General features: G+C 44.6%; 1 protein-coding gene across 1 annotated transcript in view; it reads right to left on the minus strand.

The window, feature by feature from the left end:
- Window positions 1-15,558, minus strand: part of STAT1 (signal transducer and activator of transcription 1) — an 801,166-nt gene that overhangs the window by 132,362 nt on the left and 653,246 nt on the right. The window contains exon 21 of the mRNA XM_075317825.1: window positions 7,790-7,975. Within this exon, the coding sequence (XP_075173940.1) occupies window positions 7,790-7,975 (186 nt within the window). The remainder of the gene's footprint in view (window positions 1-7,789; window positions 7,976-15,558) is intronic.

Genomic DNA, 15,558 nt, shown 5'->3' on the forward strand with positions numbered 1-15,558 from the left:
CAGACTTCCATCTTCTTCAGCACATTCTGACACAATGCCCTTAAAAATAGTAGAGTAATTAAAATGCCCTAAGCTGTGCTCCTGGATAAATAATTTCCCTTCACTGTATTCCCTGAACAAAATATGACCCCCACGCTGTCACTCTTATGGTACATGCCTTCCACACTGCACTCTCCTTTCCATACTTAGCCCCCTCTTCCCACTGTCCTCTCATACTGGGTCCTGCATATACTGCCCAGTCTCTTTACTGTTCCCCCTCATCACACTTCCCCTCCTAGGCAAACTGGTCCATACTGTCTGTGCCCTTACACTGCCCCCCATGCTACATCCTCTATATAACCCCCCACCACATTACCCAGTCTCTATTCTGTGTCCCCTCACACTTTTCTCCCACAATACTGTCTCCTCGCAATATTCTCTTCAAAACGCTCCTCACATTTCAGACTTCTCTCATATTGTCTCCTGTTACATCGCCCTAGCCAACCATTATGTCTCCTCACATATTTACCCCCTTGCTCTCCATACTGTCTCCTCACACATCCACCCTGCTCCCCATATTGTGTTCACATCCATCCCATTCCCCTAGTTTCATAAATTGTGTATGCATAGATCTCCCCCTCTCATAGTGTTTCCTTACTGTGTCTGCCCTCATCCCCTCCCTCACTGCCCATACTCAGTCTGCAAATTTCTCCCTCCCCTTTGCTCCCCATACTGTGTCCACACCCATCCCCTCTCCTACTGCTTTCTCATACATGCCCTTCCCTCACTTCCCATACTGTGCACTGACCCATTCTCCCCCTCACTCCTCTTACTCTCTCCTCCAATTTCTCCCCTTTGCTTAAATTTAAAATAAAACATATGTTTATTTTTATATAGCGCTAACATATTCCGCAGCGCTTTAAATACATCAGGAACACTGTCCCCATAGGGGCTCACAATCTAAATTCCCTATCTGTATGTTTATGGAGTGTGGGAGGAAACCGGAGAACCCGGAGGAAACCCACGCAAACACGGGGAGAACATACAAACTCCTTGAAGATGTTGTCCTTGGTGGGATTCGAACCCAGGACCCTAGCGCTGCAAGGCTGCAGTGCTAACCACAGAGCCAACGTACCGCTTACCATATCGTGTTTGCACCCATACCATCCACTTCGCTTCCCATATTGTGTCTGCTCACATTCCTCCCATCACTCCTCATACTGTTTCCTTATACATCCCCCTTTTGCTTCCCATACTGTGCCTGTACACATCCCCTCCTCACTCCCCAATATGTGTCAGCACCCATCTCCCCCATCCCAATTTCAATAACTCTTCAGTATTTTAAGCTCCACTGGAGCACCTCTGCAGCATTGGCAAGTGATGCCAGCAGCGTGATCAGATGCCCTAATTATGCGGCATATGTCACCCTGACCTGAAGTGGCAGTGACTAGGGCTTCAATTGTACTTGCGTCTGAAAGATGTTAGTGAAATTGATAGCTAGAAGCCAGCAAGCTGCACCATGTCTGAGTCGGCTGTCAGCTTGATGGCCGGCTCAGAGATTGTCTGAATCCCAGTCCAAAGGGCGACAAAATGCAGCTGCCAGGGGGATACTTTGAACTGCCGCATCAGGCAGTCCGATGGCGCCTCCCTGCTGACACCCTCCCTGGATACCCTTCTGGCTAATTGTCCCATAAAAGGAGAAAAAATCCTTCCAGATTCCACATATGGCAATGAGATTACCATATTTTTCGGACTATAAGACGCACCGGACCATAAGACGCACCCTGGTTTTAGAGGAGGAAAATAAAATTTTAAGCACAAAATGTGGTCATGACACACTGTCATGACGAGTCTGTCGGGCGAGGATCTGCTGCTGACACTATTATGGGGGTAATGTCCCCAAATTCTCTACTAAGGTACCCCATCCTGGTAATGATCCTCCTGCCTTATATATATATATATATATATATACATATGTATATATATATATATATATATATATATATATATATATATTATATATATATATGTCCCTCATCCTGGTATAGCCCCCATCCTGATATATACTGCCATTCTGGTATAGCCCCCATCCTGCTACATAGCACCATCCTGATATATGCCCTCATTCTGCTATATACCCCCATCCTGCTATAGACTGCCATCCTGGTATATGCCCTCATCCTGCTATATGCCCCATTCCTGCTATATAATGCCATCTTGGTATATACCCCGTCCTGCTACACACTGCCATCCTGGTATATGCCCTCCTTCTGCTATATACCCCCATCCAGGTATATGGCCTGCATCCTGTGGCACACAAAAAAAAAATAAACGTTTATACTCACCTTTCCTGACTCTAGCAGCATCGCTCCTCCTCCTGTCTGTGCCAGCAGCAGCGCCACTGACCTGTGTGGAGCCGTCACAGTTCCCCTACAGCATCGCGATGTCCTCCTGTCTTCCTGCCCGCTGATGTGTGTAGAGAGCGGTGAGCACAGCGACGACATCATCGCTGTGTGCACCGCTAGTCTCCACACACATCAGTGGGCTGGTAAGACAGGAGGACATTGCGATGTTGCATTCAACGGTGACAGTGTGAATACAGTTATTTACTGCTCCCCGCCCTGATGATGATGATGCGCGGGGGGCAGTGAATATAGCCGCACATGATCACTCCAGGCTGTAGTTGCTAGGGGTCATCACGCGGGCCGGCTCTTTACTATGCGCGCATCCCCCGCCCATCATCCCGCCCACCTGTCAGCACTGGCTTCAGCACTGAGAGATGATGGGTGGGAGAATGCATATGAAATGAGCGGGCGCACGTGGTCACGGCAGGCGCTGCTACAGCCTGCTAATGCCCCCGATGACCAGCTCCACCGCAGCACCCTCATTCCCCGCAGCCATGCCCTACATTCAGACTATAAGACGCACCCCCCACTTTCCCCCAACATTTGGGGGAAAAAAGTGCGTCTTATAGTCCGAAAAATACGGTAGTTCCCTGGATCAACATGACAACACAGAATCTAGTACCCATAAATTGTAATATTATATTTTTGAAGACAGGCATCCAGGCTTTCCTTCAAGTTTTGTAGTAAATAAACCATTGTAGCACCATGTGCCAGGAAATTCCAGTCTCACTTTATCGTCTTCTGTGATTGCGACTAAACCTCCTGTCCTCTAAACATAGAGGATGCCCCCTTGTCATCACTAAAGGCCAAGATGTAGAAAGGGCATTAGAAATATCTCTGTACTTTCCCTTCATATACATGTACATTGTAATAATATTGCCCCTAATAAATTGTTTTTCCAAACTGAATAATCCCAAGTTTAATAACATGACTTGGTACTGCAGTTTACCAATTTCCTTTATAACCTTCGCTGCAATCACTCTAGTTCAGCTATGTCCTCTTGTACACTGGAGTCCAATATTGTACACACTATTCTCAGCATTGTCGCACTTGTGACTTGTATAGAAGAAAAATTATGTTCTTGTCACGCACATCTATGCATCTTTTAATGCATACCATTTTTTAATTTGCTTTGACAACAGCTGCCTGGTATTGGTCACTAATGTTAGGTTTACCAGCCATCCACCCAAGTCTTTTTCCTTGACAGATTTACCCAGTATTTTACAATTTAGTACAAAATTATACATTTCATTTCCTCTGCACAAGTGTATGAGCTTCCATTTTCCTATGTTAACCTTCAATTTCCGTTTGTCAGCCCAAATCTCCAGTTCACATAAATACCAGTGTAATATTAAATTATCCTCATGTGTGTTGATTACCATGCAGAGTTTAGTATCCTGTGAAAATACTGAACTTCCACTCCTTGTGCCCTCTACCAGGTCAATAAAAAAAATGTTTAAAAGAAGAGAGCCCAATTCTGACTCCTGTGGGACTCAGCTGTTAATTGTGACTTAATGAAAAAGTGTTCCATTAATAACCACCCTTTGATTCCTATCACTGAGCCAGTTAAAAAAGTTACTCATATTTTCCCCTAGCCCCACTGTTCTCATTTTGTATACTAACGTTTGTGTTGAACGGTATCAAATGCTTCTAAAGAGTCCAAATAGACAACATTCACAGCATTACCCTAGTCCTGTCTGGAATTTACCTACCATAGAAGCTGATTAGGGTTAGTTTGACAGAATCAATACCTCATAATCCCATGTTGATGATAGGTCATATGGTTATTCTTATTGAGATATTCCAGCACAGCAGCCCTTATAAAACCATCAAGAATTAAACCCACAGTAGAAGTTAAATTTGCCAGCCTATAATTTTCAGGCTCAGATTTTGTTCCCTTTTTGAATATTGGCACCACATTTGCTGTATGCCAGTTCTGTGGTACAGACCCTCTTATTATGGAATCTGTGAATATTATAAATAATGGTTTGTCTATCATGGTAATTAATTCCAGCAGTAATTGGGGCTGTATGTTATCCAGGCCCGTTAATTTGTCTACTTTAGTGTTTTTGGTGACGCCATACTTCATGCTGGGTTAAGCAGGTGTCATGTCATTTTCTCATTTAAATACTGTAGATAAAAAGGCATTTAATAGACTGGCCTTTCTCTCATCCTCTGCCACCATTTCTCAGCAGTGGGTGTCAGGTGTAACTTTGCCAACATTGGAAAAGGGGTGAAGAGGCAGAGACATACTTTGCATTGGGGTCCTATGAAGTCTCAGTCATGCTTATCATTATTGGCACTCAAAGTTTAAGTGCATATTGTACAGTCATGGCCAAAAGTTTTGAGAATGACACCAAAATTATATTTTCACATGATCTGTTGCCCTCTGGTTTTTAATTGTGTTTGTCTGATGTTTACATCACATACAGAAATATAATTACAAACATATTTTGAGTACCAAAAGGTTATATTGACAGTTAGAATGAGTTAATGCAGCAAGTCAATATTTGCAGTGTTGACCCTTCTTCTTCAGGACCTCTGCAATTCTCCCTGGCATACTCTCAATCAACTTCTAGACCAAATCCTGACTGATAGCTGTCCATTCTTGCATAAGCAATGCTTGCATTTTGCCAGGATTTGTTGGTTTTTGTTTGTCCACCCGTCTCTTGATGATTGCCCACAAGTTCTCAATGGGATTAAGATCTGGGGAGTTTCCAGGCCATGGACCCAAAATCTCTATGTTTTGTTCCATGAGCCATTTAGTGATCACCTTTGCTTTATGGCAAGGTGCTCCATCATGCTGGAAAAGGCACTGTTGGGCGCCAAACTGCTCTTGGACAGTTGGGAGAAGTTGCTCTTGGAGGACATTCTGGTACCATTCTTTATTCATGGCTGTGTTTTTAGGCAAGACTGTGAGTGAGCCGATTCCCTTGGCTGAGAAGCAACCCCACACATGAATCGTTTCAGGATGCTTAACAGTTGGCATGAGACAAGACTGGTGGTAGCGCTCCCCTCTTCTTCTCCTAATAAGCTGTTTTCCAGATGTCCCAAACAATCGAAAAGGGTAGCTGCGATACTCCTCCCTTTTAGGCCATTTTTGTGCAGAGCAATGATGGCTGCACGTGTTTCTTTAGAGATAACCATGGTTAACTGAAGAGAAACAATGATACCAAACACCAGCCTCCATTTAAAGTGTCCAGTGGTGTCATTCTTGCTTAATCATGACTGATTGATCGCCAGCCCTGTCCTCATCAAAACCCACACCTGTGTTAATGGAACAATCACTAAAACAATGTTAGCTGCTCCTTTTAAGGCAGGAATGCAATGATGTTGAAAAAATGTGTTTTGGGGGTTGAAGTTCATTTTCTTAGCCAATATTGACTTTGCAAGTAATTGCTGTTAAGCTGATCACTCTTTATGACATTCTGGAGTATATGCAAATTGCCATTAGAAAAACTTAAGCATTAGACTTTGTAAAAATTAATATTTGTAGCATTCTCAAAACTTTTGGCCATGACTGTAAAATATCTCCTGAAAAAAATGAATCAAGTGAAACAGCATTTTTGTATGGTGCACTTGTGTTAAATGCAAAAGAGCAAATGATAAACAACAATTTAAATAAAAAAAACATGGGCAAGAAAAACAGAAAAACTTAAATCTTGCTGTGACACTGGTATTGACACTGGTATTAGGACCCTTTACATTAAATTAGTATGGAAACATATTTTGACTCACCTGTGGTAAATCACAAAAGAAAATCACGATAAATTGTCAATGCCCATGTGACATAAATTAGCCAATGAATGATGGCTTCAGTGTTTTAAGAAGCCACAAGGCCCTGTTACTTTGTTAGATTGGTGAAGACAAAGGAGCTGTCTGAGGACATCAGAACTGCTATTATTAGCAAACACAAAACTTCCAAAGGGTATAAGGCCATTTCCAAAGACCTTGGTACCCCAGTTTCAACAGTGTGCAATGTTACTGAGACGTTTGCTACGCATGGAACTGCCAAGAACCTCCCTGGAAGTGGGCAAAAGAGGAAAATTGACAAGAGATTTCTTTGAAGGTTGGTGGGAATGGTGGAAAAAATACCATGTCAAACATATAAAGACCTGAAGGCCAACCTGGAACAGTCTGGGGTCATGGTTTCAACAAGTACCATACACCACACACTAAGCTAAGCAGAGGTTTATGGACAAAGGCAAAGGAAGAAACCATTGCTGAAAAAAACCCCATAAAAAAGGAAGGACTGATCCTTCTGGAAAATTGTTCTGTGGACAGATGAAACAAAAATAGACCTTTTTGGTAATGCAAAGCAACAGTGTGTTTACAGACGGCTCAATGAAGCTTATAAGGAAAAGAACACCCTACCAACAGTTAAGCATGGTGGAGGATCCCTAATGCCGTGGGAGTGCTTTGCAGGGTATAGTACTGGAGCCCTTAACCTTATTACAGGAATCATTAAATCAGAAAACTATCAAGAGGTTTTTGAGCAAAATGTCCTACCCAGTGTAACTGTAACGGCAAGCCAGCCGCTAAGCAGGACCCCGAGGTATCCCGAAACCCTTTAACCCGTATACAGGGATCTGGAATTACTGCAGAGTCCAGGGGCTCACTGCCTATGGGAGGCTGCAGTCCAGAGATGGGGATAGTCGACAGGCAGAGGTCAAACAGAGACTGCATGAATGTGAAAACATGATACATTAGATGGAAATGCTCAATATGCGTTCAAGAAATTGATTCCATGGGTCTTAGGGGCACTTTGCACACTACGACATCGCAGGTGCGATGTCGGTGGGGTCAAATCGAAAGTGACGCACATCCGGCGTCGCAGGCGATATCGTAGTGTGTAAAGCCTTTTTGATACCATTAACGAGCGCAAAATCGTCGTAATCGTATCATCGGTGTAGCGTCGGTCATTTCCATAATTTCTAAATGACCAATGTTACGATGTTGTTCCTCGTTCCTGCGGCAGCACACATCGCTGTGTGTGAAGCCGCAGGAGTGAGGAACATCTCCTACCTGCGTCCTGCGGCTCACGCCAGCTATGCGGAAGGAAGGAGGTGGGCGGGATGTTTATGTCCCGCTCATCTCCGCCCCTCCACCATTTATTGGCCGCCTGCCATGTGACGTCGCTATGACGCCACACGACCCGCCCCCTTAATAAGGAGGCGGGTCGCCGGCCAGAGCGATGTCGCAGGGCAGGTGAGTGCATGTGAAGCTGGCGTAGCGATAATGTTCGCTACGGCAGCTATCACCATGATATCGCAGCTGCGACGGGGGCGGGGACTATCGCGCTCGGCATCGCAAGAATCGGCTTGCGATGTCGTAGTGTGCAAAGTGCACCTTAAGAACACATGGACATGACAATCACTAAATAAATACCTGCAAGATAAACTTACCATCTTTAGGCCTTGAATAGTACTTCCCAAATGCCATATCTTTTTGTGTATCTGGATATAAAAACTTTAATGGGTTCTCTGGAATATTTTCTGCTGCCATTACTTTATAATTGCGAATTATGTCTGGAAAACTCACAGCAGAAAGCTCTTTCTTTGTATATGGTTCCACAGAATGAAAAACAGGCTCTGAAATGAAACACTTGAAAGCATTAGACAGTATTTACCCAATCATGTATACAGACAATAACATTTCAATCACACACAATAGGGCAGTCTCACTAATCCAATGCAATATTTAGACTACCAGATTTTCCCTACAAAATTAAGCCAACCTCCAACAAAGAAGGAAACAGGTATTTCTTTCTTCCAAATCAATACTGCATTAAGCTATGAAGAATATTAAAATATACCTTTCAATGATACATTTTTTTTTAAATATGCAGGAGCATAAATAAGACAAAAAAGTGCCAAGTTCAGTGCAAAACCACAATGACACAAAAACAAACAAATACATAAAAACAGTTTGGTGTCACTTCGCATATATCCAGATGGAAGCTCCTGTATGACTCCTGCCATAACAAGGGCAGTAACCAAGTGTGGGAATAAATTACCCCAAAATAACCAACCCTATGAGTTTCCTCTACAATGATGAAGATTCCTCAGGGGAACAATTATAGGAGGATAAGAAAAGAGGGGACTATTTGGAACAGGGGCGGACACTGACAGATTGGGGCCCCTGTGCAAGAAATTTTGCCTGGGCTACCCCTTCTTCTATAGTGACAAAGCTGCAAATATGTATATATCTATATATCTACATACATAAGCACCAGTTTTGTCCGTTCTCCTATTTCATCATGCACTGCCGCAGTCAGTTGCGCAGGCGCAGTTCGAACATACACTTTACCGCAGCTTCGGGGCACGAACTGCGCATGCGCAAGTAGCGGGAGCTGCGGTCGGTGTCCCGTTGTCATGGCCGTGAGTCATGCTCCCCATCTCGCTTTCTCTCCCTCTCCCTCCTATCCACGTGAGCAGAGCAGATGCGAGCGCGCTACTTCAAACGGCTCTGACTCTGCGCTGCTGCTAATGTATGGGTCGGCGGCAGCCGCACTTCCCTAGCTGCCGGCGCTTTAAACCCGGCACCTGCAGCCCAGAATGCACTGCTGACCGCTTGGCTGCTTCTGTACGGAAGTTCATCTGTGGGCGGAGCTACCGTGCGACATGATGAACTCCTGTCCCACAGATGAAGAGACTGGAGGGAAAGGAGCCGCAGCACCAAGGATCATCACCGGGTCTAGCGCCGTACGTGCCCCCCCCCTACCCAGAGCTGTATGCCCCCCAAATCTGTATGCCACCAGCCCCCCACCACCAGATCTGTATGCCCCCAGCCCCTCCCACCAGATCTGTATGCCCTAGACCCCCACCAGATCTGTATGCCCCCCAACCAGATCTGTATGTCCCCAGTCTCACCCACCACCAGATCTGTATGCCCACACCCACAGCCCCTCCACCACCAGATCTGTATACCCCCAGCCCCCCCACCAGATCTGTATGCCCCCAGCCCCTCTCACCAGATCTGTACAGTTAGGTCCAGAAATATTTGGACAGTGACACAAGTTTTGTTATTTTAGCTGTTTACAAAAACATGTTCAGAAATACAATTATATATATAATATGGGCTGAAAGTGCACACTCCCAGCTGCAATATGAGAGTTTTCACATCCAAATCGGAGAAAGGGTTTAGGAATCATAGCTCTGTAATGCATAGCCTCCTCTTTTTCAAGGGACCAAAAGTAATTGGACAAGGGACTCTAAGGGCTGCAATTAACTCTGAAGGTGTCTCCCTCGTTAACCTGTAATCAATGAAGTAGTTAAAAGGTCTGGGGTTGATTACAGGTGTGTGGTTTTGCATCTGGAAGCTGTTTCTGTGACCAGACAACATGCGGTCTAAGGAACTCTCAATTGAGGTGAAGCAGAACATCCTGAGGCTGAAAAAAAAGAAAAAATCCATCAGAGAGATAGCAGACATGCTTGGAGTAGCAAAATCAACAGTCGGGTACATTCTGAGAAAAAAGGAATTGACTGGTGAGCTTGGGAACTCAAAAAGGCCTGGGCGTCCACGGATGACAACAGTGGTGGATGATCGCCGCATACTTTCTTTGGTGAAGAAGAACCCGTTCACAACATCAACTGAAGTCCAGAACACTCTCAGTGAAGTAGGTGTATCTGTCTCTAAGTCAACAGTAAAGAGAAGACTCCATGAAAGTAAATACAAAGGGTTCACATCTAGATGCAAACCATTCATCAGTTTCAAAAATAGACAGGCCAGAGTTAAATTTGCTGAAAAACACCTCATGAAGCCAGCTCAGTTCTGGAAAAGTATTCTATGGACAGATGAGACAAAGATCAACCTGTACCAGAATGATGGGAAGAAAAAAGTTTGGAGAAGAAAGGGAACGGCACATGATCCAAGGCACACCACATCCTCTGTAAAACATGGTGGAGGCAACGTGATGGCATGGGCATGCATGGCTTTCAATGGCACTGGGTCACTTGTGTTTATTGATGACATAACAGCAGACAAGAGTAGCCGGATGAATTCTGAAGTGTACCGGGATATACTTTCAGCCCAGATTCAGCCAAATGCCGCAAAGTTGATCGGACGGCGCTTCATAGTACAGATGGACAATGACCCCAAGCATACAGCCAAAGCTACCCAGGAGTTCATGAGTGCAAAAAAGTGGAAAATTCTGCAATGGCCAAGTCAATCACCAGATCTTAACCCAATTGAGCATGCATTTCACTTGCTCAAATCCAGACTTAAGACGGAAAGACCCACAAACAAGCAAGACCTGAAGGCTGCGGCTGTAAAGGCCTGGCAAAGCATTAAGAAGGAGGAAACCCAGCGTTTGGTGATGTCCATGGGTTCCAGACTTAAGGCAGTGATTGCCTCCAAAGGATTCGCAACAAAATATTGAAAATAAAAATATTTTGTTTGGGTTTGGTTTATTTGTCCAATTACTTTTGACCTCCTAAAATGTGGAGTGTTTGTAAAGAAATGTGTACAATTCCTACAATTTCTATCAGATATTTTTGTTCAAACCTTCAAATTAAACGTTACAATCTGCACTTGAATTCTGTTGTAGAGGTTTCATTTAAAATCAAATGTGGTGGCATGCAGAGCCCAACTCGCGAAAATTGTGTCACTGTCCAAATATTTCTGGACCTAACTGTATACCCCCAGCCCCCACCCCACCAATAGCAGTGACATGCACATTGCCGCAGCTTCCGGGCACGATACACTGAGCACATACACACACATAGCGCACATGCATGTATACACTGAACACACACACACACACACACACACATACACACACACGGATACTCACCTGTCCCCAGCGATGCGGTCCCCGGCACTGAAGTCTTTAGCGCTGCTGCGGCTTCCAGCTCCTCTGTGGACTGAATATTCAGCGAGTATAATGAGCGCTGGTCAGGAGCGGGTGACAGCAGAGCCGGAGACAGCACCACTGGAGAGAGGTAAATAAAGACTCCTCCGGGGGGAGGGAAATAGAGAGGGAATACAAACACATATACACAGACGTCACCTACACACAGCGTACAGCCATATACATACACACAGATACACATACACCATCTACACACAGCGTACAGCCATATCCACACACATATATACACAGACACCACCTACACACAGCGGACAGCCATATACACACACATATACACAGATGCCACCTACACACAGCATACAGCCACATACACACACATATAGACAGACGCCACCTACACACAGCATACAGCCATATACACAGACGCCACCTACACACAGCGTACAGCCATATACACACACATATACACAGACGCCACATACACACAGCGTACAGCCATATACACACAAACATACAAAAATGCCACCTACACACAGCGTACAGTCATATACACACAGATACACAGAAGACACCTACACACAACGTACAGCCATATACACACACATATACACACACAGACACACACAGCATACAGCCATTTATACACAAATATACAGACGCCACCTACACAGCGTACAGTCATATACAGTACACACACATAAACACAGATGCCACCTACACACAGCATACAGCCATATACACACACATACACAGATGCCACCTACACACAGCGTACAGCCATATACACACATATACAGACGCCACATACACAGCGTAGAGCCATATACACACAGACACCTACACACAGCGTAGAGACATACACACACACATATACACAGATGTCACCTACTTACAGCGTGCAGCAATATACACACACACATATACACATGCCACCTACACACAGCATACAGCCATATACACACACACATATACACAGACACCACCTACACACAGCGCACAGCCATATACACACACATATATACACACAGACACACACAGCGTACAGCCATATACACACAGACACCTACACACCGCGTACTGCCATACACACATATGCACAGACGCCACCTACACACAGCGTACAGCCATATACACACACATATACACATACAACAAGTACACATAGCGTACAGCTATATACACAGACACCTACACACAGCGTACAGCCATATACACACAGACACCACATACACACAGCGTACAGCCATATACACAGTCGATACCTACACAGCGTACAGCCATATACACATATATACACAGACGCCACCTACACACAGCGTACAGCCATATAGACAGATGCCACCTACACAATCCACCTATACACAGCGTAGAGCCATATACACAGACGCCACCTGCGCACAGCATACAGCCATATACACACACATATACATCTACATAGATATTTGCCAGTTGCCGATGTAACCGTATCCCACCATGCACTGCGGCACTGTCAGTTGCGCAGCCGAAGTTCACGCCCACATCATAGCCATAGTAACCTGGGACAACAGTGCAGGCGGAACCCAAATTGTGGGCTAAGCACAGTTCTGTTCCCAGTCTAACATTGTGCTATCCATACCACATCTAGGTATAATGAAGTGTAGTGAGCAGTAAGGAGGCGTGGCCGGGTATGTCCGCCCTTGCCTGACATCGCCATGACTTGAGCGATGTTGGAGCGAGCGACGAGACATAGCGGCACTGATGAGAGACAGAAAGAGAAAGAAAAAAAAATATGTACACATTATGTTTATTTACAATAAAAATACACATAGCCATTAACACATTTAATTAGCCCCAAAAAGCGTAAATGGTGTGACACATGTCGACTGCTCCTGTCACCACCACTAAGCATAGACAGATGTTCGTTTCACTGCACTCCCGATGCAACAGCATCGGGCCAATTTCTAGTATCTATATATATATATATATATATATATATACACTATATATATATGCAGTATATATATATATATATATACACACACACACACACACATACACACACGCTTGTAACATGCAGTAATTATAACACTAACATTAACATATGTATTGATACCCATTTCTGACATTTTTCTTGTGAACTTTCTTATTTGTATATAATTCCCCACCTATTTTAAATTGTAATATTTATTTTAACTTTATACTAATAATAAAATATAAATGTTAATATTATTACTACACCCCCCATATACTATACTTGAAATATACTACATTCCCCATATACTACACATATAATATACTACATCACTACATCGCCCATATACTACACGTCATATACTACATCACTACACCGCCATATACTACACCTGTAATACACTACATCACTATACCCCCATGTACTACACCTATAATATGCTACATCCCCCATATACTACACATGTAATATACTACACCACTACACCCCCATATACTACACATGTAATATATTACATCACTACACCCACCATATACTACACTTGCAATATAATACATCACTACACCCCCATATACTACACCTGTAATATTCTACATCACTACACCCCCCCATACACTACACCTGTAATATACTACATCCTCCATATACTACACAAGTAATATACTATATCACTACACCCCCATATACTACACATGTAACATACTACATCACTACACCCCCCATATACTACACCTGTAATATACTATATCACTAGACCCCCATATACTACACCTGTAACATACTACATCACTACACCCCCATATACTACACGTGTAATATTCTACATCACTACACCCTCCATGTACTACACTAGCCAATATTAGTCACTACTCACTTCTCCTTTCTTATCCACTCCTCAGGCTATTAGTGACCCCTCACCCCTCCGTATGGGCCCCGCAGCACGGCTTCTTCTCTCTACACGGGGCTCCACTTCTCTCCGCATGGGGTCACACAGCACCGCTTCTTCTCTCTGCAGGGGCCCCACTGCACCCCATCTTCTCCTGCCGTGAACTTTTCAAATGACACAAGCGTACACCATACTGATGACATCAGGGCATGCGCGTGTGTGTCACAGAGGGCAGATTCCTGCGTTCCACTGCCTACACTGTGCGGAGCTGCGGGATCACTCCCTGCCCGGCATGCTGCATGTGATGAGGGCAATCTGGCCAGGTGCCTCGAGCTCTGGACAACAGATCAGATTGCCCTCATTATTAACTACCCAGCAAGTGCCCCCTGAACCTCCGGGCCCCTATGCAACTGCACCGATTGTACTGGCAATTGTCAGCCAGTAATTTGTAATCTGCAGTGGCAGAAAAAATGGGTTATCAAGTATATGCTTAAACCTCCCATAGCAAAATTCCACGTGAGACTCAACCCATTTAAATCGTCATCGTCTGTGGTCATTTCCGGTTTCCTATGTCCGGTACTAATCACCTTCGCATGTGTTCTGTAGTTCATGTCTGTACTATGTATGGCTGGTTTCCTGTTCGTGTACGGCAACATGGCTCCTCCTATCCAATATCCCCAATTGTGAATTACATTGCTTAGCAACGTTTGAGCAAGTGCTGTGGTGAGTAAATGCAGGCACTCCAGTAAATACTAAGCAATCTCAAATGTTGCTGCGCTATAGCACTATTTGTAATTTTGAATCAGCACAAACATACTGCACCTTGACCGTGTCCTCGGCGCCTCAGTAACCGCCCACCATTACGTACACTGCAATACTAATCATCACCAGCAGGCATAGTATGTTGACAAGCAACGTGCGCGCCTTGAGCAATATCAATGACTGTTAAGCAATTCTCCGGCATCTCCTTTGTTGCCAGGCAATCCTATACGCAGATGCATACAGTCATCATGCATAATCAGGACCACAACAATCTCGCTCAATCAACATCAATACAAGCGCTGGGCATATTTGAGATAAGAACAATGACATATAAAAATCAGCTATAAATTTAATGTTCATAAACACTAAGGGGTATTTTGCACACTATGACATCGCAGGTGCGATGTCGGTGGGGTCATGTCGAAAGTGACGCACTTCCTGCGTCGCTCTCGACATCGAAGTGTGTAAAGCCTAGATGATACGATTAACGAGCGCAAAAGTGTCGAAATCGTATCATCGGTGTAGCGTCGGCGAAAACCATAATTACCTTGCTGCGACGGTCCGATATTGTTCCTCGTTCCTGTGTGTGAAGTCGCAGGAGCGAGGAACATCTACCTGCTTCACCGCAGCTCCTGTCGGCTATGCGGAAGGAAGGAGGTGGGCGGGATGTTTACGTCCCGCTCATCTCCGCCCCTCCGCTTCTATTGGCCGCCTGCCGTGTGACATTGCTATGACGCCGCACGGCCCGCTCCCTTAATAAGGA

The sequence above is a fragment of the Anomaloglossus baeobatrachus genome, chromosome 7, assembly GCF_048569485.1.
Source record: "Anomaloglossus baeobatrachus isolate aAnoBae1 chromosome 7, aAnoBae1.hap1, whole genome shotgun sequence".
Taxonomy (NCBI): Eukaryota; Metazoa; Chordata; class Amphibia; order Anura; family Aromobatidae; genus Anomaloglossus; species Anomaloglossus baeobatrachus.